At 39.5% G+C, this 25,699-nt stretch overlaps 1 protein-coding gene across 2 annotated transcripts in view; it reads right to left on the reverse strand.

The window, feature by feature from the left end:
• Positions 1-25,699, reverse strand: part of DRC7 (dynein regulatory complex subunit 7) — a 1,455,099-nt gene that overhangs the window by 704,757 nt on the left and 724,643 nt on the right. For both annotated transcript variants that reach the window (XM_044081324.1, XM_044081326.1), the window contains exons 11-12: positions 19,139-19,267; positions 191-414 (exon numbers count right to left, since the gene is read on the reverse strand). In XM_044081324.1, the coding sequence (XP_043937259.1) occupies positions 191-414; positions 19,139-19,267 (353 nt within the window). The remainder of the gene's footprint in view (positions 1-190; positions 415-19,138; positions 19,268-25,699) is intronic.

Below are 25,699 nucleotides of genomic sequence, written 5' to 3' on the forward strand. Positions count from 1 at the left end.
GTCTATGAACTAGCCTACTTACAGTTAACAGATTAACACAGTTAACAGATAAGATAGATGCTATTATTTTACATCACAAATATTGTACATTTTTGTGAACCATATAATACATGTGACAGCTGTCATTTTTTCTTGCAACAGTTAAGCAAACCGCTTGAGATGAATAAATGTTGATACTATTTTAGCATACCATTATTGGCCGGTGAACTGTTTCGCCTGCTTCAAACATTCTCACTTTTTTTGGTCTCTTTCCAAAGACAACATGCCTGTAATGCAAGAAGTCCAAGCGACCTCTGTAGGTCTCAGTCATCTCAGTGACTGTTTCATCTCGTTTAAGAAGTCCATCCACTCGTGCCTCACTGTAAAATGTCATTGTTCTCTCAGTTTCTGGCATCATTGTTTTGTATGTGTGCACTGCAATATTAAAAAAAAATGAAAATCAAAGATAATTGAAACAGTTTCATCTAGCAATTCATTTGGCTACTCAAGGGGATTTCAGTGGTCTCATGAAGTGGCATAGGCCAGGTTTTACTTTTACATTCCATCACGATTTAAATTTCAAAAAGATATAGAGCTTCTAAACTGTACTAGGAAAGTCAAACCCTTCAAGGAGTATGTTTATTAATATTTATTCAAGAACGTACTGTTATGTCAGTAAGCTTACCATAACAGTAGATGTTCAAATAGATTATTCTTGCAGTAGTCTAAACTATATGGAACACATCCTTCTAAGGATTGGACAACCAGCCAGCTTCCAAAGCTTTAGGGCACCTTCCATATACCCTAACTACTATACAGTTTAAGGTGAGCAGTATAAGGTCTGTGGTTAGGGTGTCATACTCAAAGAGCTTTTTTGCTTCAGAACAGATAGGCGTGTGTCAGAAAAAGAAAATTATGACAAAAGACCCTTACCCTAATATGCCATCTAACAAAATGAAGGCGGTGGAAGGAGGGTGTTCTTACTGCAACAGTGAACTATTTGAGCATCTATGGTTATGGTAACTTTACTTAGACAACTGCACTACCTTCTTCATTAGATCACTGCTGCAGTAGCCCAAGCTATATAATATGAAGAGCACAGCTAAGAATGAATGGCTAGAGGAAGAAGAATCAGAGTCCAGAAGTCCCTAGAGAATAGTCATAGCAAAGCTTGCTTTGGACCTAGAGAAAGAATCTAGTTTATAGTGTTTGTTAAAGGTGTGCACAGATGATCAAATCACTGCCCCAATATATTCCTAGAGTCCACCTCCTTTCCAAATAGAACGGAAGAAGCTAAAGCCCTGGTAGAATGGGGCCAGACCTTGCCTGTAAGTGTCTTGTTATGGAGACACTAGCAAAAAGCAATAGTATGACATCACCATATAGAAATTGCCTGTTTTGACTTTGTCCCCTTTTCTTACCTTCATTAGAAATAAAAAATTAGAATTCCAGTAGGTTTTTGCCATGTCAGTGTAGCATCTGAGTTGCTGGTGGCCATACAGTGCATTTGTAAAATTCTATCCCATAAATTTTGGTTCTGGATAGAAAACAAAGAGGTGAATAGGGAGTTGAATAGCTCAAGGTAAACTGTAAAACCACTTTAGGCAAACAGGAAGGATTTGTTCTCAAAACTTCACTATCTTTATGAAAAATGAGATATGGTTGAATGATCATAACATTTTGTAAATTGGATAATCTTCTTGCAGAAATCAAAACAATGAGTAACATTGTTTTCATAAGAAATTCAAATCAGATTCATGAGCAGGTCAAATGGAAATGTGTAAGTTGCTCCAGTGCAAAGTTAAGATATTAGTAAGTAGCCACATGTTTTCTAGGTGGACGGATATGTAAAATGCCTTTCAAAATGGTTTCACTTGAGGCGAGGTAGAAAGGGTGATTCATGGGCAGATGGAAGAGAAGTGAACCTTGATAGAATGGTAAGAAAGGCTAGAAGATAATAACTCGCACAAATAGTGTAGAACCAGAGGGAGGTATCTGGGCCTTAAATGGATCATTCTTCTTATTTTGGCATCAATTAGAAAATCTTTTTGACTTAACCAAATGTGATTTTCTAGTATCAGGTTTCTTAGACTCCTTTAGTACCTGCTGCAGGTTCTCAGAAAACAGGTGCTTAAAATTAAGGTATTAAAATTCTACAATTCAGACAGTGAGTTGAAGAAATTAAAGTTGGGGTGTATGAAATAAAGCCTGTCCTGTGTGAGTTCATCCTGTTGTCTGGACAAAAAGGGAATTACCAGTATCTTTGGAGAGTCCTTCTAAATCTTCTTGGACATGGGAATTAGCTGCTGATCATGGAAATAAGGGTAGAACTTGGTTAGGCTTGTAAGAGCCCTAGGGCCATTAGCCTAGTAACTTCCAATGATCCTATGATCATAGGAAAGGGTAGAAAGGCACACAGGAACTTTCCCTTCCACTGGAATGAAAAGGTATCTGCCTCCTAGGACTTTGTGCAAGGAGTCCTGGAGAAGAATTTGTAACTGCCTGTTGTGAATGGAGACAAACAGATATATTTAAGGTGTTCCCCACAATATGGATCAATTTCAAGAAGACCCTGGTGAATTTTCCATTTGCGATGGTCTACCTAGGTCATGCTTATCATGTCTGCAATAACACTCTGCTCTAACAGAATGTAAGTATCATGGAAGGTTAAATTGTGCTGAGATGCTAGTTCCCAGGTTACCATAGCTAGTCTGCAGAGGGTGAAGGATTTATAATTACAAGCAGATGGCCTGGAATCTAAAGATGGTTTAGAGATGAGAGTATTTATTTGTGCCATAATTTCTTTTACATTTGTTTGTTTTAATATGCCCTGCTTGTCCAATAGATCCTGAAATTTCATCACCTTGGACACAGATCTCAAAAAAAAGTCTGAGGCATCTGTGGTTACAGACTGATTAGGGACTGAAAGAGTAAAAAGAAAACCTGGGGTGAAAGGCAACTAATTCACCCAGCACAGTAGCTCTCTTTTTTACAAACATCAGCACTGGAATCTGAAATGATAAAGGGGGTTGATGTTAGGTCCAAACAGATTTGAAAAACCATTGAGTTTTTCTTATGTGTAGTCTGGCCAAAGGAATTAGAATCACAGAAGTCAAAAAACCTAAAATCCTGAGATATTCAATGGCAGATGCTAGAGTCTGGTTGGAAAATATCCAGAACTGTTCTTCGTAAATCTTGACTTTTCCCCCCCCTTTTTAGATGACTTGGAGACTCAGAATGTAAAGATTGAAAGGGTTTAAATAAACTTTTAATAAAACCAGCTATTGTTATTTGTCTGCCGTAGGTTACTGGGGCATAGGTGTACAAAAATATCTAATTTTGTTTCCTTTTCCTGGGAGACCCCCCCCCCAAGAAAAAGAGTGCCCTGAAGAATGGTCCTCTCTTGGGGAATCGAGCTCTTCAGAGCAGGTAATGAAGGAAAAGCATCTGATTCCTCATCCATTGCAGACAAGAGTGGTTCTCCATTGCTTAAAGAGGGCAGCTGAAGAGCCACAGATGGCATGCCTGCCTCTCAGTCCTTAGTGGCGTCCCAAGAAACAACACCAGAAGGACTGAGAGAAAGTGATGGGTGGACCAAACCAACGAACTCCATATGGCCACAGCAGATTCACTCATAGGCAGCTGAAGTGAAGAGAAAGCCAGGGACAAGACTGAGGTCTTTGGAACAACTTTCATCTTCTTCTGGATTAAAGTAAGAGGGAACAACTCAAGGGCTAGGACCCAGGTCCATGTCTTCATCAAAAAAAGGTGTTGAACAATTAGGTAGAGGAGCCATAAAATATCACACTTCCTGACTCCAAAATGAAAGTCTGAAGTAGTATTTTCAGGGAAAACCACTAGTCCTTACTCTTAGAAATATTTTTGATAGAAAAGTTACACTTTTCATGACAAAATTTGGTAAAATTGGAAGGTATTCCCAAGAAGGGTACTTAGCTGCCTAACTTTGAAGAAGCAATAAATAATGAAGGTTTAACCATTGACAAAATAAAACAAACTAGGGAGAATCAGGACATCTAATAAATCATTTACAAAAACTAAATGTTTATTTTTTTGCCCCTGCAGAGGTTAAATAACCTGTTACTTTAAATCCTAACTCAGCTAGTTAACAAGAAAACAGTCTGACAGTCAGTAAAAGAATTAGATGCTATCAGAAGATTATCTATATACTGTACTAAGGCAGGGCCACTAGATAAATGTATTTCATTTACCTGCTTTATTATTTTCCATGAAAATAAGTTACGTGATTCTACATTTTTTTGGGGTAAGTCCGTCCATGTGTACTGGTGTCCTCTATATGTAAATGCAAATACATAAGGCTATCATGGTGGATTGGGATATAAAAGAAAGCTGAGGAAATACTAATAACTGAAATGGTGGTAGCAGAAGGGGGAATTGAGCTAAGAATAGTTGCATGATTAGGTACTACGGGAAAAGCAGATACAACTACTGCACTCACAGCTCTCAGATCTTGGAGAAATCTATAAGTGTCTGCCAGGTTTCTTTGCTGGCAAAATGGGTGGATTACAAGGACTCCTAGTATGAATAATTATGCCTAGTTACAGTAATGCTGAAATAACTGATTCAAGTCTTGCTTCTGCTCCTGCAAAAAGAGGATACTGTGCTACAATGGGCAGATGATCATGAGGTTTTAAAGTATTTTGTACAGGTCTAGCATCTCTAATAAGTCTTACCTCATTATCATGGGTTATACATAACTGTGAAGGAACTGTATTTAACAATCCTTCATCTTTTGTCTGTGCAGATTTTGTGTCAGTAAGGAAAGAAAAGAGCATTTCCTTATCCAAAACACCTCTAACAGCACATACCTGCATCATCAGAGACTCATTGGGAACATTCAAATATATAAGAAATAAAATCTGGAATCAGAGCAATAGGGTAACACGCAATATACCACAGTAGTCACAGGAAAATAAATTTAATGAAGCGCTTTTCGTCTGTGATATACACAGACTTCCTCAGACCGTATTTTTCACAAAACATTTTACAAAACAGGCAGCTTAAATGTTACAGCAGTGCTGATTCAAAAGGTCATTGACCAATCAGACAAGTTTAAAGTCATGAGTGAAATTTAAAAACATACTCACATAATTATGTTAAATCAAAAACATTATATATAATAAGAGTTAAAAATTAAACATTAAAAACTATAAACTAACCCTAGAAATCAACCAGTCCTTAGCCTATCGCCTATACAGAAACTAACCACTACCTAAAGGGTGTAAATAAGAATCACAATACAATAATACTATATTACAGACTGGTAGAACCATGATAACATATTTATCTAACCAAGTTCTTAAGTTTAAGAAGGCTGCTAATAGAGCAACCTTCATTAAGACCCGGTAAAACATAGGCATTTAATCTTATTTGCCATCGCAATTCAGATGCCTCTAATAGTAGATGTATATATATTCCATCCAGTGTACAGAATATTGTACACTGCAACTTTCAAAGAAGATCCCTACCTAAAAGGTTAAGGGGTGCAGAAGTTCCAACAAGAAAAGGATGTTGGTCTGTCAACGGTCCCAACTGAATGGGAACTGAAACTGTCTCGGGGTAGTCTAAAGAGACTCCTGACACCCCAACTCCTCGCACTGAGTTGCAGGACAAAGGGAGATTCTTGGGCTTGGAAGCATTTAACATTGATCTAGTAGCTCCAGTATTTATTAGAAACGGAATTTTGTTGTCTTGAACTTTAATGTTAAAGAATGGTCCTTTATGGTGAACAAGTATGAAAGGAAATAGCTGTGAAACAATAATGTAATTCAGTTCAGAATACATTTTGAATAAATTGCATTTATTTAAACTGTATTTGCTTTAATACTGCTACACAATGAAGTGTGCTAGCTTGCACTGCACTTGAATTGTTTTTAGTGCTCTTTTAGATGCTTTTCTGAATTTTTACTGTTGTTTTAGCTGCTTTTCTGAATTGTTTTTAGTACTGTTTTAGCTGCTTTTCTGAAAAAAAAAAAAAAACACACCTCTAAGCCCGTTTCCTACCTTTCCTGTAACTAGTGTAGTCCAGATACATATTTGCTGCATCCAGGACAAATGTGTAAGCTTCTGAGCCCCCCCCAAGCCTTTCTGTGTTGGAGGGAAGCTTTCTAGCTTATCAATGGGAGTGGTAAGCACTAGATAGCCTATTTACCACAAGAGGACTGGTTTCTGGCCCAGAAATTGTAGTTTATTGGCCGTTTGGGTAGTTTGTCCTTCTCTTTCAACTTCTGGTTTAAAAGCCTGTGTTTGCACTTGTTTCCTACCTTTCCTGTAACTAGTCTAGTCCAGATACATATTTGCTGCATCCAGGACTGTTTGTAAGTTTCTGAGCCCCCCAAGCCTTTCTGTGTTGGAGGGAAGCCTGCTATCTTTTCAGTGGGAGGGATAAGCACTAGGTAACCTATCTACCACATAAGGAGTGATTTCTGGCTCAGTAACTGCAGTTATTGGCCGTTTTGGGCAGTTTTTCCATCTCTCTCTCAACTTTCTGATTTAAAAGCCCACATTTGCACTTGTTTCCCCCCTTTCCTGTAACTAGTCTAGTCCAGATACAGGTTTGCTGTATCCACGACTGTTTGTAAGCTCCTGAGCCCCCCAAGCCTTTCTGTGTTGGAGGGAAGCCTGTTAGCTTATCAGTGGGAGTGGTAAGCACTAGGTAACCTATCTACCACATAAGGAGTGGTTTCTGGCCTAGAAAGTGTAGTTATTAGCTGTTTGGGCAATTTTCCATCGCTCTCAACTTTCTGATTTAAAGCCCACATTTGCACTTGTTTTTTTCCTGTAACTCGTCTAGTTTTAGCACTTGAATTTGGTTTTAGCACTTGAATTTGCTTATTTGTGCTCAGCACTTGTTCAGAACTTGTAAGTACTAAACAAGCTACAATTTACTACAGCACTCAACCTTCATCATTACCTAGAGGAAAAAGGTTTTTTACTTGCTTTCCTCATTTGCTTAGAGAAAAACAGCTCTTGTATTCACTTTCCTCACTTATCTAGAGGAAAAATAGTTTTTTATTTAGGCATGTCCAAGGGTCAGCTCCCAGTGTTCTCTCCTGTCTATCTGATGAATCTGGGCAACTTGGGGCAATGTAGCAATTGCCTCATGTACACAGACAACCCACTCCTCCTACCACCCAACACTACAACCTGGGAGAGATGCACTTATCTAGCCAAACTGGAGGTAAAGCTCTCTCCAACCAAGACTGAACTTGACAGTCAAGAGGAGAAGGTAAACACTTGCACCACACCACACTCATCACATAGTCCCACTAAATCTACACCACCAAAATCCACACATAGAAACACAAAAACATTTGCAGAGGTTCTCAATAATAATCTGCTCAAGCAACAGAGCCCTCCAAAGCAGAAATGCAAGCAACCTCCACCCCCCCCAACACAACCCAAATGACACATAGCCCATAGACTCAGTGTGCCGCTCAACCACAGCCCATAAGGCAAAACAACATACCCAATACAGTAGTCATAGGTGACTATAGTCAGGCACACTGATGTCCCACTCACCAGGCTAAACAAGGAGAAGGTTACTGTCAGCTGCCTGTCGGGTGTCAGGATCTGCCACATAACCCACGCACACAGGTCACTCCACAACAAGTACAAATATGACTCTGTCATTGTCCATGTTGGTGTGAATGACCTGAGATGTACCTCCCTGGACTACATTAAAAGAGACATGGAAGAGCTTTCCGATCTTGTAGCCCAGGCATGTATGACCCTAGCCCTGAGCAGCATTCTGTCATCGCCCAGAATGATATAGCAGTAAAAGGACAAAATGATTGAATTCAACAATTGGCTAAGTTTCTGGTGTCATTCTAAGGGGATCCAGTATCTGTCTGCCTGGGATGACATGGTCGACAGACCATGATGGTTTGCCAGAGATGGCCTGCACCTGTCGCCCCTGGGATTCCGGACACTGGCTAAAGCTCTTGCTGCCCCTATAGTGCCTTTTTTAAGCAAGGTTCAAATGACAAATTCACCACTGTAACAGGAACAGGCAAGCAAAAACTGAGGGTAATGCTACTCAATGCTAGAACTCTAAATCTTAAAATGCACTCACTCGAAGCACTCCTTAATATGGAGAACATCGATATTTGTGCAGTGACTGACACCTGGTTCAAGGCTCCATAGAGCACCCCTGCACTACCAGGCTATAACTCATACCACACTTTTCGGCCATGTAACCTGGACCGGAACAACAAAGATGGAGGTGTGTCCATATTTATTAAGGATATCCACACCATCAGGCTAGTTGCTCAGCATAATGCATCTGAGGTTATCCAAGTGCAACTAACTCTGGGCAAAACTGCAATCCAAATTGTAGCTTGCTACAGATTCCCCACCATGCCCCAGGATTCCCACTCCTCTTTTCTTGATATACTGGAAAATATTAGGGTTCAACCAAACACCCTAATTATGGACGATTTCAACTACCCCTCCATTAACTGGGAAAACTACTCATGTACCAACTCCTTCACTCAACGATTTGTGGAATTCATAAATTCCAATGCCCTGGATCAACGTATCCACACCCTCACCAGGGGCAACAATATCCTAGACCTAGTCATTACTAACACGAGTGACCGGTGTTCCACACCTGAAGTCAACTCCTCGTTGGCCCGATCTGACCATAAGCTAATCACCCTACATATCCACATCCTGCCCCCACTCCACATTAAGGAAACCACGGTAAAAAATTTCGCCAAAACCAACTTCATGCTTCTTAAGACAGACGTGGCAAACTTCATGACACCCATGCAGATGGACAATATAGTTATGACTGCTGAATTCTACACAAATGCACTCTATAAGCACTTACACAAGTGCATGGATCGTGCTATCCCAAAAAGAACCAAGACACTATCCTGGAAAAAAAGGAAGCCAATCTGGTGATCCCCTGCCATAAACAAACTGTACAACAGAAGGAAGAAACTGTTGCAAAAATGAGTAAAATCCCATGAGAGGAGGAGCTCCCTGGTCAGCCTCAGTATCAACCTCAGCCTGATATTGCCAATACTGGCAGATAGGTTCAGTGCTAACTTTACCCCCCTTTCATCCCCTGAAGGGCACATATCTATACAGGAAGAATGCAGAGTCCCTATAATCACAGCTGCGCAGGTAAAACCTGCATTCTCTAAAGCCAAAAACACAGCATCCATGGACTGAACAACATCCCACGCTACATTTTACATGAACTTCAGAATGAACTGGCTCCCCACCTAGGCACCATGATCAATCATAGCCTCACATCACACTTTGTGCCCACTAAATGGCGCACAGCAACAGTTATCCCACTCCACAAACGGGGAGCCACCACTGATCCCGGGAATTATCACCCTATTAGCCTGATGAGCCTGGTCTGCAAGGCCATTGAATGTATCATCATGGAACTCATAAACAAAGACATTAGTAACCTCCAAACTCTGGACCCCATCCAGTTCAGGTTTGTGAAAGGCAGATCATGCCTCCTGAACCTGACTGACTTCTTTGAGGCAGTCACCAAAATCGTAGACGAGCGTAAGGTGGTTCACACAGCCTATCTTGACCTTGCCAAGGCTTTTGACACTATCCCCCATTCTGTAATTCCAGCTAAACTCACTAAACTAGGTATAAATCCCTACATCACAAGATTAGTTGCCAACTGTCTCACTGACAGAACCTACATTGTAGAAGTTGCAGACTCCAAATCTGACTTCAAACCAGTGACAGGTGGCATACCACATGGTTCAGTCCTGGGACCTCTCCTGTTTGGTATCTACTTCTCTGAAGTACAGGCTGAAACAGAAGGCCTCTGGCTAACAAAGTTCGCAGATGACTGTAAACTAGGAGTCATAGTCAAGTCCCCAAATGATGTGGACATCCTACAGAAGGGCCTCACTGAGACAGATGTCTGGTGTCAGAGCCATGGCCTCAAGCTCAATGCCATAAAGTGCACTATCATCCCCTTTGGTAAAAACTTTGTACCCATGAACTACCACATAGGCAGCTGTCGACTTAACACCGAATGTGTGATAAGAGACCTTGGGACCCAGGTGGACAGTAGTCTCTCCTTTGATAATCACATCACCACAGTAGTCAGGAAGTCCTTCTACATGGCACACCTCATCACAAAAGGGTTCTCAGCCACGAAAAAAGAGGTCATTGCTCCCCTCTACTTGACACTCATTAGACCCACTATAGAGTACAACGCCCCTTTTGGAATGTACCTCACAAGACATCTGCAGCAGCTGGAAAGGTCACAGACGTACCTCACAAAGAGGATTACTGGCCTCAAACAGATGCCCTACACTGATCATCTCAAAAAACTCCAGCTTTACTCTGTAGCATTATCGCCTACTCCGAGGTGATCTCTGTCTAACATATAAAGCTATGTCAAACCCAGAGCTGTTGGACATGTTACACCTACAGAAATCCCAATCCCACCGAGCTACATGCTCTAGGGACCTAAACCTTGTCACCACAATAAACAGGACATGCTGGAGGGATAGATTCCTGTCCCAGAGACTTCCCATACTCTGGAGCAAGCTACCCATCTAAGTCAAGCAAAGTTCCTCATTAGCACGCTTCAAGTAAAATCTTGATGAGTGGATGGGAAATAGGAAATACACCCTGGGGATCACTTCTGTGGCTCTGCTCGACAGTGGCACAGGAAAATAACTTTCTTGGGTGGTGTAAGCCAGGAAACCTTGTTGGCTAGGCTTACTTAGGCCCTTGGGCCGATAGGCTAGTACCTACCTGTGAACCTATGATTCCTGTTCATGGCTATCCTATTTATCTTGTTGCTAGAGTGATCCACATAGGAGGTAATTGCCTCATATTCTGGTGGACATTTTGCTGACCTTATAGTGGCAGCCGATTATCAAATGGATTGTTAGACTGCATTGGCATGTCTACTGGCTGCAGAAAGGACAACTGTCCTTCCAATGACCATTTTGACCACAATTAAAACACAGATTTGAATTGGATCCTTGTCCCTGTCCTTGTGAATTTGGCGTATTACTAAAATTCTGTGGAAATGGTCCTTGATTTTGAGAAAATTTAAATCTAATATGTCCCCTCCTCTATTTTCGGTAAAGATTTGGAGCTGTAAATTTAATCATTTTTCTTGTCGCTCCTCTTGTCACTCTTGTTTTTCACAAATAAGGGTGTCTGCTAAATACTGAACCGGATTAACAAGTTCATGAAGCCCCAAACATGGCCAGGTTAATCAAACCTTTTTTAGCCGATCTGGAATGGGGAGGCAATAAACCATTAACAAAAGCAGCTGAAAGACTACTTGCTGCTGTACCTTCAGTATGCTCTGTATAATCTGAGAAGGCTTCAAAGGCATCTCTCATATGCTGTAAACAAGATTTAATTCCCGTCTCTCTCGCTCTGTGGCTGAATTTATCTGGGACCAATTAGGTACTGGTAGACATACTGCAGTAATGACCTGTAATAAGTGAGTCCTAATTGCCTGAAAAGCCTCTACATCCATATGCTGTGGAATAGGGTCTGTTATATTAACATGATTCTAAATACATTTAAATAGATCAGGCATTATGGATATGTCCATCACTGCTGTGAGATCCTCTAAAGTACGATTTTGTAACTGAACATGCCCTTTTGAAATTCTTGCATATTTTGCTGGATTTTCTCTGACTGATGGGAGAGAGTCCAACATAGTTTGGAAATGAACCACAGACCAAGGTCAAACAGCATTTATACTGGAAGGTGCTGCTTCCTGTCTGCCATGTGCTGGGTTCAGGACTTGTCGCAAACGACATAGGTGAGTGGTTGGAGGAACTACACTAGCTCTCTCTTCCTCCAAGGAGGAATCAGAAACATCTTTAGATTAAATTTATCAAGACCAAAATATCTCCATCTATAATTATTAGGAATTGAATGACAAATTTACATGAACGTAGCTTATGTTTTCTAGGAAGAGAACATAATACTCCCTTTATAAGTTGTCTCGGAAAGCTCATAAACATTAGTGGTATTTCTGACTGGGTACGGTCTGAAACAGAAGAGGAAGAAGTTTCAGGTTGGCCAGATGACTGAGGAAGTTGAGTCATTTGGCTAGTGGAGGTGGACAACTCAGAAGGTTGCCTTCTTTGACAAGGTGGTGCAGTAATAATCTCTAAGGTGGAAGAAGAGATAGAATCCTGCTGGTCAGGGGGAGATGGGGGTGCATTTTAAGGTGGCAGTGATGCAGTGGGCAGAATTACACAGTTGTCATCAGGGGACTCGCTGCGGCTAAGTTGTAATTTCTGTAGTTCCCTAATGGGATACATCCCATAATCACACTGTCCCTGACAATCAGAATGTTGTAGACAATTGTCTTATTAGCTGCTTGTCACTGTGTTTTAAGTTTATCTGCATTATGTTTCAAACTACAAACTATAGAATCTTTTTCTCTATCTTTAAATTCTACTTGCCATGCATTAAAGGCTGACCAGCAGCTGGCATGGACATTATTACCTTTTTCTCTTTTTTGTAAGTTTAATAAAATATTTTTATTAAAAGTATCTGCAGGTGGAAACATCAGTTTACCGTCATTTTTAGTAAGCTCATGCCATTTATCTAAGTAGAGACAGTTAACTTTGTTAAAATTCTGAAACATATGTTTTGCTGGAGTACCATATTTCAGTTCTTTTAAAGTACCCACATTCACTCCCACTGCAAAGAAAACTTACAATGTTAATACAAAAAAAGTAATTAAATAAAATAAAATATATCCCACTCACATACTAACCCACATGTATACAAAAGCTACACTAACCTGCAGAAACCTGAAAGTCTGCCAAGAGTGAAGCAGTTTGAAAAAATCTGAGTCTTTAAGGCATCATCTGTTAAGGTTTAACCACTGACAAAATAAAATAAACTTCAGTCATTAGCAGATTAAAATAAAATGTATTAAAAAGAAATACATACATGTGTGGGAGACAGTACTCAGGAAGTCATGTCTGCCCAAACAAAATAATTCATGATCTTTCTACAGAAGAACTTTAACAAAGTGGTAAACTTTATCAATCATACCACTGCATCCAATAGAAAATGCTAATACAGTTCATAGTACAGTTTATTTTTTAGACCATAACTAAATATCTAATAAAAATACATCAAGTTTAGTAAAAATATATCTACAATTTCTTATCTACATTTTTTAGCTTAGTATGGAATAAGCTTCTTTTTACCATGTAATTTAGAAAGAATGCTGCCTCAGGCTCAGGAAATGAAAATTAACATTCTGTATTTTTCCATGTTTCCACTTCTACTGTTGCGAACGCGTACACTAACTTTCTAGGACACGTGCAATTTCATTTTAACCCTTTACACTAACCATCAATCAAACCTGCAGCAGATAGCACTCTTCAATATCAAGAAAATACTGAGAGTTTGGCAGCACCCTAACCACTGAGTTTATAGTGCTCATCTTGAGCTACACAGAAGTTATTGTACATGAAAAACACCCTAAAACGTTGGGAGCTGGCCAATTTAGTTCTTGGCAGGACATGTCCTATATAGCTTAGATTACTGCAACAGTAATCTAATGATGAACATCTTCATTTAGCGGGATGTTGATTCTCTTACGAAGCTGCAGTGCATCGTAAATATAAAACAAACACTATAACCAGCTATAGTCTTTCAAGTGATTTCATCTGACAACAATTCTGTTTTCATTTTTAATCATCTTAACATCAACTATAAAACTAAAATTATAGTTTGTGCTATAGATCTAATTTACATAGTCCAAGGCAACTAAGCCTTGTACACCAAAACAGTGACACTAATAGATTGTAAAGTCATTAGCAATGTATAACATTTACAGTGTAGATCTGAGAGCTTTATTAACAGTTGCAACTGAAAGGAAGTAAGGTAGTGCATTCTTTTTAGCTTACAGTTGATATAGTATTGATCTTATACTAAGTCTAGTAAGAATATGTAAATTGGATAACAACTTCTTTGTCAAAAGATTAAAGGTTTTGGTTAATGATTTGTGTAATAAAAGGGCATTAGCCCTTATTGACTTCCTTATTTTCCCAGTTTTCTGCAGGGGTATAAAAGGTTAACACTACAGGTCTCATGTTCATGTCACATTTAAATTAAGGGTTAGTGCCTGTGTACACAAAAAAAAAAAGTCTGCCCTGCACCTTGTTCAAAATTTTCATTGAGGAACTATATTAAAAGTGACTAACATACAAGTCTAGCAGCAATAATGTTAGCAGTTATATGTAGCAGCTTGAGGGAGACAGTGTGTGTGTGTGTGTGTGTGGGGGGGGGGGGGGGGGTAGTAAATGGATAGCTGTACTGTTGTAAAATTAGAGAGAGAACCTGATACAATTGTACCATCTGCTAGAAGAAGTCTTCACAGTAGTAAAACAAAACTGGCACAATCATTTGCAGTGAGACAGCCATGAAAAGAATTAGGGCAGTGGACAGTTCTAACAAAATGCCTTGCAGAACTTTTGCTAGAAATCCAACTCTGTTCTGAGGCTGTGTATATCTTAAGTGTTTTGTCAGTGTGCAGATATGACAGCATGTGGCAGTTTCATACAGGTCATGTATAATAAGTTCCATGAAGACTGTGAAAGTAGCAGGTGATGTCTGATTATCCATCTGATAAAATTAAAAAAAAAGTATTCCTTGTGGTATACAGGAGTCAACAGAACACGATTAATTAAACAATTGTGAGCAAATAAAAGTTTTGGGAAAAATTGGGGAACTATTTCAGTATGAGGTTTTTCAAAAGATAACTATGAATATAATGTTAAATGACGAATATGAGTAGAGAGAGAGAGAAGTTAGTAGAAAAGAAAGACAAAATTATGACACAGCATTCTGGAATTTGTGGAACTACAGCTGTGAAGAGTTACTGTTTCAAATGTTATGGCACTGCAATACATTATTACAAAGAATAAGAATGTGGTAATGGAAGATAGGGTGGAGAACAGAAAATGTAATGTGAAATGCAAAAAAAAAAAGGAAAAGATGAAGGTGTGTTATTAAAACAATATGTAAAGATGATGTGCCAAAATTAAGATTCGCTATTCTTTTACGGCAAAATTTGGGACATTTAAGGTAGGTACTAACTTGTACATTTTATAAACAGTGTAAATATTTTATGCTTGATTGAATGTGCTATGGATTTGTAATACAGCACCCCTACTCTTTTTGAAAAGTGCTGTTGAATCTTTTACATCTATCTTGGTTACCGCCATCTCAGGCAGATGGGGACTTAGTTTAAAATCTCATTTGAAGTAAGGCACACTGAAGAGTACAGCATAGGTTCATAGGTTGATACTAGGCTATCGGCCTAGGGCCTATACAAGTCTACCCATAACAATTTCCTGGCTATTTCTTCCCACAGTATTTACTTCCCTGAAACCCTATCTAGCAGGGTGACTGACGTGATCCCCGGGGTGAATTTCCTATCTCCCATCCAATCATCAAGGTTCCTTTTGAAGAGGGCCAAAGAGGCGCTCTGCTTGACATATATGGGCAGTCTATTCCAGAGTCTGGGGAGTCTCTGGGTCAGGAACCTATCCCTCCAGAATGTTTTGTTCATTGTGATGACAAGGTTTTGATCCCTGGAGCGTGTGTCTCTGAGGGATTGGGATTTCTTTAAGTGTAGCATGTCTAACAGCTCTGGGTTTGACATGGCCTTGTATGTTAAGCAGAGATTGCCTCTGAGTAGACGATATGTGACAGAGTATAGCTGGAGTTTTTTAGACTGTTAGCATAGGTCATCTGCTTTAGGCCTGTGATTCTTTTAGTGAGGTATTTCTGCAGCCTTTCTAGTTGTTGCAGATGTCTTGAGAGGTACATACCAAACGGGGCATTGTATTCTATAAAGGGTCTAATGAGGGATGAGTACAGTGGGACAATGACCTCCTTTTTTCTGGATGAAAAGCCCTTAGTGATGAGGTGTGCCACATAGAAGGATTTTCTGACTGTTGTGGCAATGTGGTTATCGAAGGTGAGACCACTGTCCACCTGTGTCCTTAAGTCTCTTATCACACTTTCAGTGTTTAGTGTACTGCCACCTATGTGGTAATTCACAGGTACATGTTTTTTCCCAAAGGGGATAACTATACATTTCTTGGCATTGAGCTTGAGCTCATGGCTCTGGCACCAAGTATCTGTTTCTTTAAGGCCCTTTTGTAGAATATCCACATAATTTGGGGATTCAATAATGGCTCCCAGTTTGCAGTCATCTGCGAACTTTGTTAGCTAGAGTCCCTTAGTGTTGGCCTGTACTTCAGAGAAGTAGATGCCAAACAAGAGCAGTCCCAGGACTGAACTCTGAGGTACTCCACTTGTCACTTGTCTGGAGTTGGATTTGGAGTCGGCTACTTTTACAGTGTGGGTTCTGTCAGTAAGCCAGTTGGCAACCCATCGAGTGATGGAGGGATTAATGCCCAGCTTAGTAAGTTATCTATGATTCCAGAGTGGAGGATGGTGTTGAAGACCTTGGCGAAGTCCAGATAGGCCTTGTGGACCACCTTACCCTTGTCCACGACTCTGAAGACTGATTTGAAGAAGTCAGTCAGATTCAGGAGACAAGATCGGCCCTTCACAAACCCAAATTGTATGGGGTCCAGTATTTGAAGGTTGCCAATGTCTTTGGTTATAAGTTCCATGATAATACGTTCCATGGCCTTGCAGATCAGGCTCATCAAACTGATGGGGCGGTAGTTCCCGGGATCCAAGGAAGTTCCCCCCTTGTGGAGTGGGATAACTGTAGCTGTGCGCCACTCAGTAGGCACGAAGCCTGAGGTGAGGCTATGATTAAACATGACACTTAGGTGAGGTGCCAGTTCATTTTGTAGTTCATGTAGTACACAGCTTGAGATGTTGTCTAGTCCCATGGATGCTGTATTCTTAGCTATGTGCGTTTTTTACCTGTGTGGCCATTATTACCAGAATTTGGCAATCCTTCGGTATTGAGACAAGCCCTTTAGGGGGTGAGAGGGGGGTGAAGTTTGCACTGAATTGATCTGCCAGGATATTGCCAATATCCTTGGGATCAGTATATTTAATGCCATTCTGTTGTAGCTCCACTTATGTTACACTGCAATTGTCAGTCTTGGAAAATTAATCCAAATAATGGGTGTGGGAAAAGAGCATCCAGTCTTATGGTCTGCTAATATCAATATTTTGTACCATATGAGATAAATACATACACATACTTTAACTTTTATAACTTTATGATACAATAAAGAAGTTCTACGATAAGTTATCATTCCAAAAGACCAATCTGAGTAAATGTATCATAAGCCACCCTCCCTCTGTGCAATATTGGCTTGTATATTCTGTCAGGAACAGTTTTACAAACTATAATGTTGACAACTTGGACTTAGAATAAAATGAACAATGCTGTCTTCAGCTTTGGCAACTGTTAAACCTAGATAACCTTGCACATTACTGCTAGAGAACAAAGTTATGCCCAGTGGCTTCATAAAAATTCATCTACCTGACACTCAGCCCAGTACTTTGCAGTAGCATATTATCAACTTAACCAAAAGTATTGCTTTTGTGCACACTCACATAAACACATTACATCCAGGAGGGACTAATAATACATTTTCAGTGCCATTACAACTTCTAACTTTTAAGGAAACAAACTGCCACTGGCTAGATTAATCTAGCATACTCTGTACACAATTACAGTTTTAAAATGAGGCAACATTACTGTTAACACATGCTAACTGTGTCAAAAGGTGGATGCCAACAGATATAACTCACCAGTTTTTTTGCTATTACCTTCATAACAACCAGCCACAAATTGTTCATATTGAATATTTAAACAATTTAAAGAAATTAGTACATTTTGAAAAATAAATTACAGACAAACATACACTCCTGGATAGATAAACATAAAATAACATATTTTGAACAAGCACTTGGCATTATAAAAACACTTATCAACAAGCTTGCCCTACTACTACTGCGACTAACTTAAGATAATTGGAATTTTTGTAATTCTGGATTTTACACTATTAAGCAGATATAAAACAATCACAGGCAACATTTATATAAATGAGCTAACAGATGCCACTCTTTTCATCTGTAGTCCACAACAAGGTTTATTAACTGCTCCAGTTCATAAAACCATTGAGCATCCATATAAAAAAGACTAACTGAACTGCACTGCTGCAATGAACATTTAGACAAGAGTCAGCTTACATGGGAGGACTCTAGAGAGCTGTCTGGGAATGAGGAAACACTGGGAAATATTCATTAAAACAATGTTCTTTCAGGCAATCCCCCCTTCTGCTTTTCGTAAAGGAATGTGCACTGAATATTCCTTCTAGATGGTCAAAATTTTGTATTCAAATGTCATCTTCCAAAGCAAAATTGCTTAGGTAACCAGAAAAATTATAAATACTAACTCTGAAATCATCAGTATTCAGATAAAAGGGAATATTCTGAGGAAAAAGCAGTCTTGGACTTAACATATGTAGGTCAGCATTTTTAGTTATTCAGCCTCACTATTCCAGGACTCACACTAATAAGCCTCAGAATAACAAATGGTTACTTCATCAGTGATCACCTGTTTACATTTAGTGTATGGGGTTGCACAGAAATTCACAGGCTGCAAAGATGTTAGTGCTGAGTGCTGGATGTTGTTATTTCTGTGAAGAAGCCAGACTGGTCCAGTACACCAAAAGCTATATAATCTTTACTATCAAAGACACTCGGGGCTTGATACTGGGGTCATTATTTTTCATTTCTTTGTGAATGATATGATCTATGGTCGTGAAGAAGCCAAGTTAGTCCAATAAAACAATGACTATAAACTGAGCAGCAGTGAGAGTATGTGTAAGCTATTTGTCATAATCTAGACAGCCGATGAGATGAGAGGTTTTTAAAATAAATAAGTAAGTAGGTGCTTGCAACTAGTTAATAAGATCTAGTTTCAGTCTTGGTAGCCACTTGGTCTTGTCTCAAAACAGGTTTAAGCTAAAGAAAAACTAAGACAGGCTCCTAAGGCAAAATCAGAGATGTCATAAATGAATTTCTGTGTGAGACTATTCTCAGCTGCCTGCTTCAGACAATGTTTGTTTGGTACAAATCAGAAAGTCTGTTTCAGAAAAGGACAGTGAGCTTTGTTCATTACCTCTGAGAGCATGGGAACGTCCTGGAGCAAAGTACTCAGCGATCAGTCCAGTTTTTTTCTTGTGTTCCCTCAGCACGAGCTTATCTTGCCTGTTCTTAAACCACTCTTCTACCTTTGTCACGTGGATGCCTGAGCATAATCAGAAAAAATGAGAAACATTGGTTTAGCAGTAAGGAACATGCTGAGTCTACAATGAGTTCCATTTACACTATGTGCAATAATAAAAATGCTTAGTCTGGTATGACCTCCATTTCAAACTATGCACTATAATAAAAATGCTGAATGCATGGTGACCCCCCTCCCCATTTCATACTATGCATGCACCATAATAAAAACACTGCATCTGCAGTGACTTCCGTTTCACACTGCGGACTATAATAAAAGTTTAGCAAAAATGACTATGAGTCAGATTTGATGCCTGATAATAAAAACTGCATGCCATGGGTCTTTAGAGAGTAGTTTAAGGTCCTTTAGGAGTTAGCAGTTGGAATGGGGGATGGAGGGATGTTGTCATATTGGATGGATGAGGATGAAAGGATCTAGCATTATGGTAAGTACATAAGTATTGTATCCTATTCATCCTAGTCATCAAATACATTTGATCCAACTGATAGGTCAGAATTTGCAGTTACAGATTACCTTGGTAGAATTATGACAGGAGACTATTGAGGCTGGTGGCACAAAAGGAAGCCCTAGACTTTGAGATTATGCCCAACTTGTAGCGCTGGCGAAGGTGTGCAGCATAAACCAGGTTACTACTGCACACAGCTCATCAATTGAAGAATTCCTGAAAAAGGCTGTAAAAGTGGTTATGGACCTCATAGAACGAGCCTTGGGTTTGCGTGGTGAATCACATGGTCTTTTCTCAAAACAGGTTTAAGATGAAGAAAAAGTATGACAGACTCCTAACCCAATGTCAGAGATGTCATAAATTAATTTCTGGGCAGCGCCATTCTTAGCTATCTGCTTCAGATAAAGTTTGTTTAGTGCAAAGTATGGTTGTTGATTGAGTAAACAAAGGGGATACAGTCAGACAGCCATATGGACAATGTGACTTTAGAACCAAGTTTGTTTACTTCAAAGGACACAAATAACTTAGAATTCTTCCTAAAGTCTTAGTTCTACAGAGGTAAAATCTTAACTAATGATGGGCATTCAAGGTAAAAAGTATGTATTTTACTTTGTTCAAATGATGATTAACTTTGAATGCCACCTTGTGAAGGAAGGAAGGATTTTCACACACATAAAAAAAATGTTCTTGTTAATAGGTTCATAAAAGATTACTAGGCTAATGGCTTAAGGGCCCTTACAAGCCTATCTAAAATAACCAGATTTTACCATATATATGGCCTCTAGGGGCAATAGGTTGGCATGGATTTGTGCTTGTGCAATGAGTATCTTACAGATTGCCATTGTCTATAAGGGACACAGGCAATACCCCAGGTGTGAATTTGCATTCCCCATCCATTTATCCAAACTGTATTTGAAGAGGGCCAGGGAAGGGCTCTGTTTAATGTAAATAGGAAGACTGTTCCAAAGAAGAGACAACCTCTGAGACACATATCTTTCTCTCTAGCATGTTTTGTTTGAGTCACTAAGTTTAGATCCCTAGATTGGATGATCCTCATTCTGTTTGACTTGTGGATGTGCAGCAGCTCCATCAGGACTGGATTTGTGAGTGCTCTGTAGATGAGGCATAGGTCACCCCTTAATAGTTGGTAGGAGACAGAGTAAAGGAATAGGGCTTTTAATCTAGCCACATAGTTGATGTTGTTTACACCTTGCATTTTCTTTTTGAGAAACCTCTGAGGTCACTCAAGCTGCTGTAAATGCCTAGCCAAGTACATGCCAAATGGTGCACTGTACTCAATTATTGGTCTCATAAGAGCTGAGTACAGCGGAACTAAAATTTCCTTGGATATGGATGCCATACCTTTAATTATAAGTTGTGCCACATAAAAGGATTTCCTCACCACTGTGGACACATGGCACTAGGTTCAAACTACTATCTATCTGTGTACCTAGAGCTCTCTCTCCTCTGAATCCACACTAAGGATTGTGCTATTGATGCTGTAATTTGCAGGGGTATTTGACTACCCAAAGGGTATGATGCATTTTTTTTGCATTTAGTTCTAGTCTATGGTTCTGGCACCAATTAGTTTTTCTGATCTAGACCCTCCTGGAGGATATCTACATCTCAGGGGGATTCAGTGATAACCCCCAGCTTGGAGTCATCGGCAAACGTTATCATCCAAAGGCCTTCCACATTTGCATTGTCTTCACAGAAGTATATTCCAAATGGGAGTGGTCCCAGTACTGAGCCCTGTGCCACACCACTAGTAAATGTCCTCTTGCTGGATCTGGATTTAACCATATGTGTCCTGTCCATAAGCAAATTTGGTATCCATCTGTGACATAGGGATTTATGCCCAGTTATGTGAGTTTATTTATAATACCTGAGTGGGGAATTATGTCAAATGGCTTAGCCAGGTTGAGGTAGGCAGTATGTATTCTTTTACCCTCATCCATGGCTTTAGTGACTTTCTCAAACAAATCTACCAGATTCATTAGGCATGACTGTTGGCATGTATATGGCATGTATACTGCTCATGTCTAAATAACTAAATGTACCTGTAATGTTTCTATGTGGAGCTTTTCTCCCCGGGCCTCTGCTGAAAAAGGGCCTTTTTGGCTCAGTCAGACACCCCCGGTTAACAAATGTAAAATAAAAAAATAAAATAAATAAATAAATAAAATGACCTGTCCTCAACAAAGCCTATTTGGGTTGGGTCCAGTGTTTGGAGGTCTCCGTTGTCATTATTTATCAGGTCCATGATTATTCTTTCCATGGCCTTACTAATAAGACTAGTCAAACTTATAGGTCTGTAATTTTCTACGTCAGTAGATGGTTCCCCCTTTATGCAGATGGAAGACTGTTGATGTCCTCTGCTGTACTGGGGCACAGCCAGTCCAGAGGCCGTGGTTAAATAGAGATCATAATGAGCCTGATAAGTCCTGATTTAAGATGTTTAAGAGGCAACCTGCTAAATCGTCACGCTCCATTGTGAATCACTAAGCAAGAAAGAAGACAGTGCCTGCAACTCAGAATTTTTTTCTCTTTGAAGTTACAGCCAATAGGACCAACACCTTCCAAGAGAGAAACTTCAGGGAAGTGGAGGAAGCTGCTTCAAATGAGATTTTATGAATGCATCATGCACAAAACTGAGATCTCATGGAAGAAATGTGTCTTTTACTAATGATCAGAATGAAAAAGTTCTTTTTAGGGAAGTCTTACATAATAATCTAAGGAGTAGGAGTCAATATCTTGATGAAAGTTGGAAATTATGGCCATCCTGGACTACGAGAACACAGAAACTGAAGCTTAACAAGGAGAGTTACAAGAGGAAGAGTAATATCTAGTAACAGAAGATCAAGCTGAAACATATGTCTATTTACTGTACTACAGGTAGAATCTTTTTGTTATAGAGAAAGCAAAGCATCTACAATACCCATTGAGAAAAGGAAGGGTATCTGGCCGTCATTGGAACTGGGGAAAAAAACAAGAGAGCAGCTTGAGGATGAGTAGGTCTGGGTGAGGTGACTTGGAATGATGGAAAAGAAGATCCCTGCTGGAACCTGATATGCAGTGGACCTCCCTGAGATGAGGCTTCAGTAGAGGACCCAGATTTACCTAGGCTAATAAGGTGCAATTAAGGATCACTGTGGCTTTGCATCTGAATGTCTTTGGATGAGTATGAACATCAGGGTAGAGAAGAGAATGCATAAGCCCGGGTGGACACTGTCTGAATAAAGCATCTCTTGGGAACAGCCAGTTTGGAGGAATTAGGGCAAAATAGTTGCTGCACTTGATGTTGTCTGAACTGGGAAAGACAGCACAGCAAGGAAAAGCCCCAGTGATGAAAAATGTAATGGTCCACCACTGAAATTAGAGACCACTCATGAGACAACATAATGAATCTACTGAACCGGGTGGAAAGACAATTGACTCTCCTGGAAATTTTTTACCACCAAACAATGTAAACTAAGGGATGATGACAAAACAAGGGGAAAGTGCAAGAAACAAGGAGAGACTGTGATTTTGGATGCAGATCCTTAAGGAGAATGACAATAACCATACAGAATATTATATTTATAAAGCAGCAGAAAGTATTCTAAGAACTAAGTCAACACAGGAATGGAGAAAGGAGATTCTGCTGATAGGAATGACTGCAATTATGGATATAGACAATAGGGAAGAGGAGGCTGGAATTTATTGCAGAAAACTTCCAAAGGAATCAAGGTATTGGGAGAAAATGATTAGACAGGGAAAGATATAGAATGGGAAGACACCAATAATTTATTTGAACCGCAGGATAGAGATTGCCTTCCCTATCAAGGATGGATATCAGAGTATAGGCAAACAGAAATAAACAGGTGGAGCCTAAGCAAAAGACCAGCACTGGTAGAGTTTTTAGTAGAATCTAGAACAGAATCTGCTGTTATAGTATAGTAGTATAATTAGTATAACATATAAAATTTGTATGATAACTATAAAAATCAATCACAGAAGATTAAAAAGGATTGGGAAGAGGGGCTGGATAAGCAGTTCACAAAGAAGCAATGGGGGATATATGTATAGCTCCCAAATATGCAAAAAAAGTCTTGAAGATTTAGGATCTTTGCTTGGAAGTGTTTCCATAGGTATTTGTATACCCCAAGTAGACTCCAAAGAATTTTTCCTCAGGTAGATAGCAAATGTTGGATGTGTGATGGGGAAGAAAGAGGTAATGGAGAACATATTTTCTGGGAGTGCAATGAGTTGGCAGACCTTAAAAAATCCCTGCAGACTACTCTATTATAAATACTAAGTGAGCAAATGTGTACAACTAAGGAAATGATTTTTGAGCTATGATAAAAACTGGAATTGCCTAGGCATTGTAAGGCCTTGCTGAGTCTAATTTTGGTTGTTGTCAAAAAAGCTATTTCTAGAAAATGGAAATCAAAGTCTAAACCAACTATACTAGAAGTAGTGAGTATAGTAACAGAGATAAAACAACCAGAAATGGGATCTTTAGAAAAGGGTAGGAGCAAGTTACACAGAAAATATGGGAATTGTTGGAACAATGTATGCAGAATAACATTTTGGAGGATGAAGGAGGTTTAAAAGAAGGCAGGATTTGAATGAGCTATGTAATGTTTGACTGACAATAACTGGATAGATTATAAATGATGTATAATGTTTGCAAATAAAAATATGACAACATGGTTTGTTTTCATTTATATAAATATATGATTGCCGATGTTTTAAGTAATAATTTAATAAAAATGTTTCTTCTTAAAAAAAGAAAAGAAACAATCCAAAATTATTGCCCATTGTCACACACACACACACACACACACACACACACACACACAGTTTGTTGATGTACCAAACTACTATCATGTTGTCTACTTGGATGAAAATTACTCTTGGCGGTATGAAGTCCTTGTAGTTCACGTACCTCAAGAATGACAACTCATCTCCAAGACAGTGATGTGAAGGTTGTCCTCTTACATTGCCACTGTACCTTTGACCATAGTCTCCTGATAAAGCCCCCCTTCCCAAAAGAGACAGCCATGGTCACTATTGCTGAGGGAAGGGGAATCAGGAATAGTCTTTCCAGGAGAACCAAGAAAGAAGATAACCAGAGTAGCTGTACTTTTCAAAGATGGGTTAATAATACTGGCACTGACAATGGATCTGTTAGTTGTGGCCATTAACCTGTGAGTAGCCACTGTAGAAGTTTCCTACGGAAGCAAGACAGGTGTATCACCAAGCACTCAAAGGGCCAGGACTACTGATAGAGAAGAAAACTGAATCAGGTTTTAAAAAAACATGTTTTGTAACCTGAGCTATTTCTAAAGGAAGAAATAAAATGGATGTGGTCATGCTTAGATGACAGCCTATGAAATGAATGGCTTGAATTGGCTCCAGAACTTACTTTTTGTAATTTACAGAGATGCCTAAGGAGAGACACAGCTGCAGGAGATTCTTTCAATGTGGCTGCAAGGAGCCAGTCATCCAGGTAAGGAAAAGCACAAATCTCTTGCAGCATCATATGAGCTGCTACCAACACCATGCACTTGGCAAACACCAGGGAGGCTGTGGTGACATCAAAGGGCAGTGCTCAGAACGGAAAGTGATTGGCTTACAAGTAGAATCAAAGGAACCTCCTGGATGCTTTGGCTATTCTGGTATAGAGATAAGTCTCCTATACCTATAGGCAAGGCAAAATTGAGTGCACAGTGACCATTCTGAAAGAAGTCTATCAGCATACAAGTTGAGTTCGCTAAGGTCCAAGATAGGCCTGAGGTCTGTGTTTCTCTTCAGAACCAAAAAGAATATGGAATAATAATCTGACCCTTCCTGATTAGCGGGACCTTTTGGATGGTTCTTTTTTGTATACAATGAACTATTTCTGTTCTGGTCACTGCTTGCTGATTGGCGGTAAATCTGTGAGTGGTTGATGTGAGAGGGAAGGGATATGGGAAATTGTATAACCTCTGGATATTATCCTCCTT

Source organism: Protopterus annectens, chromosome 8.part0, assembly GCF_019279795.1.
Source record: "Protopterus annectens isolate FY-2018-M chromosome 8.part0, PAN1.0, whole genome shotgun sequence".
Classification (NCBI taxonomy): Eukaryota; Metazoa; Chordata; order Ceratodontiformes; family Protopteridae; genus Protopterus; species Protopterus annectens.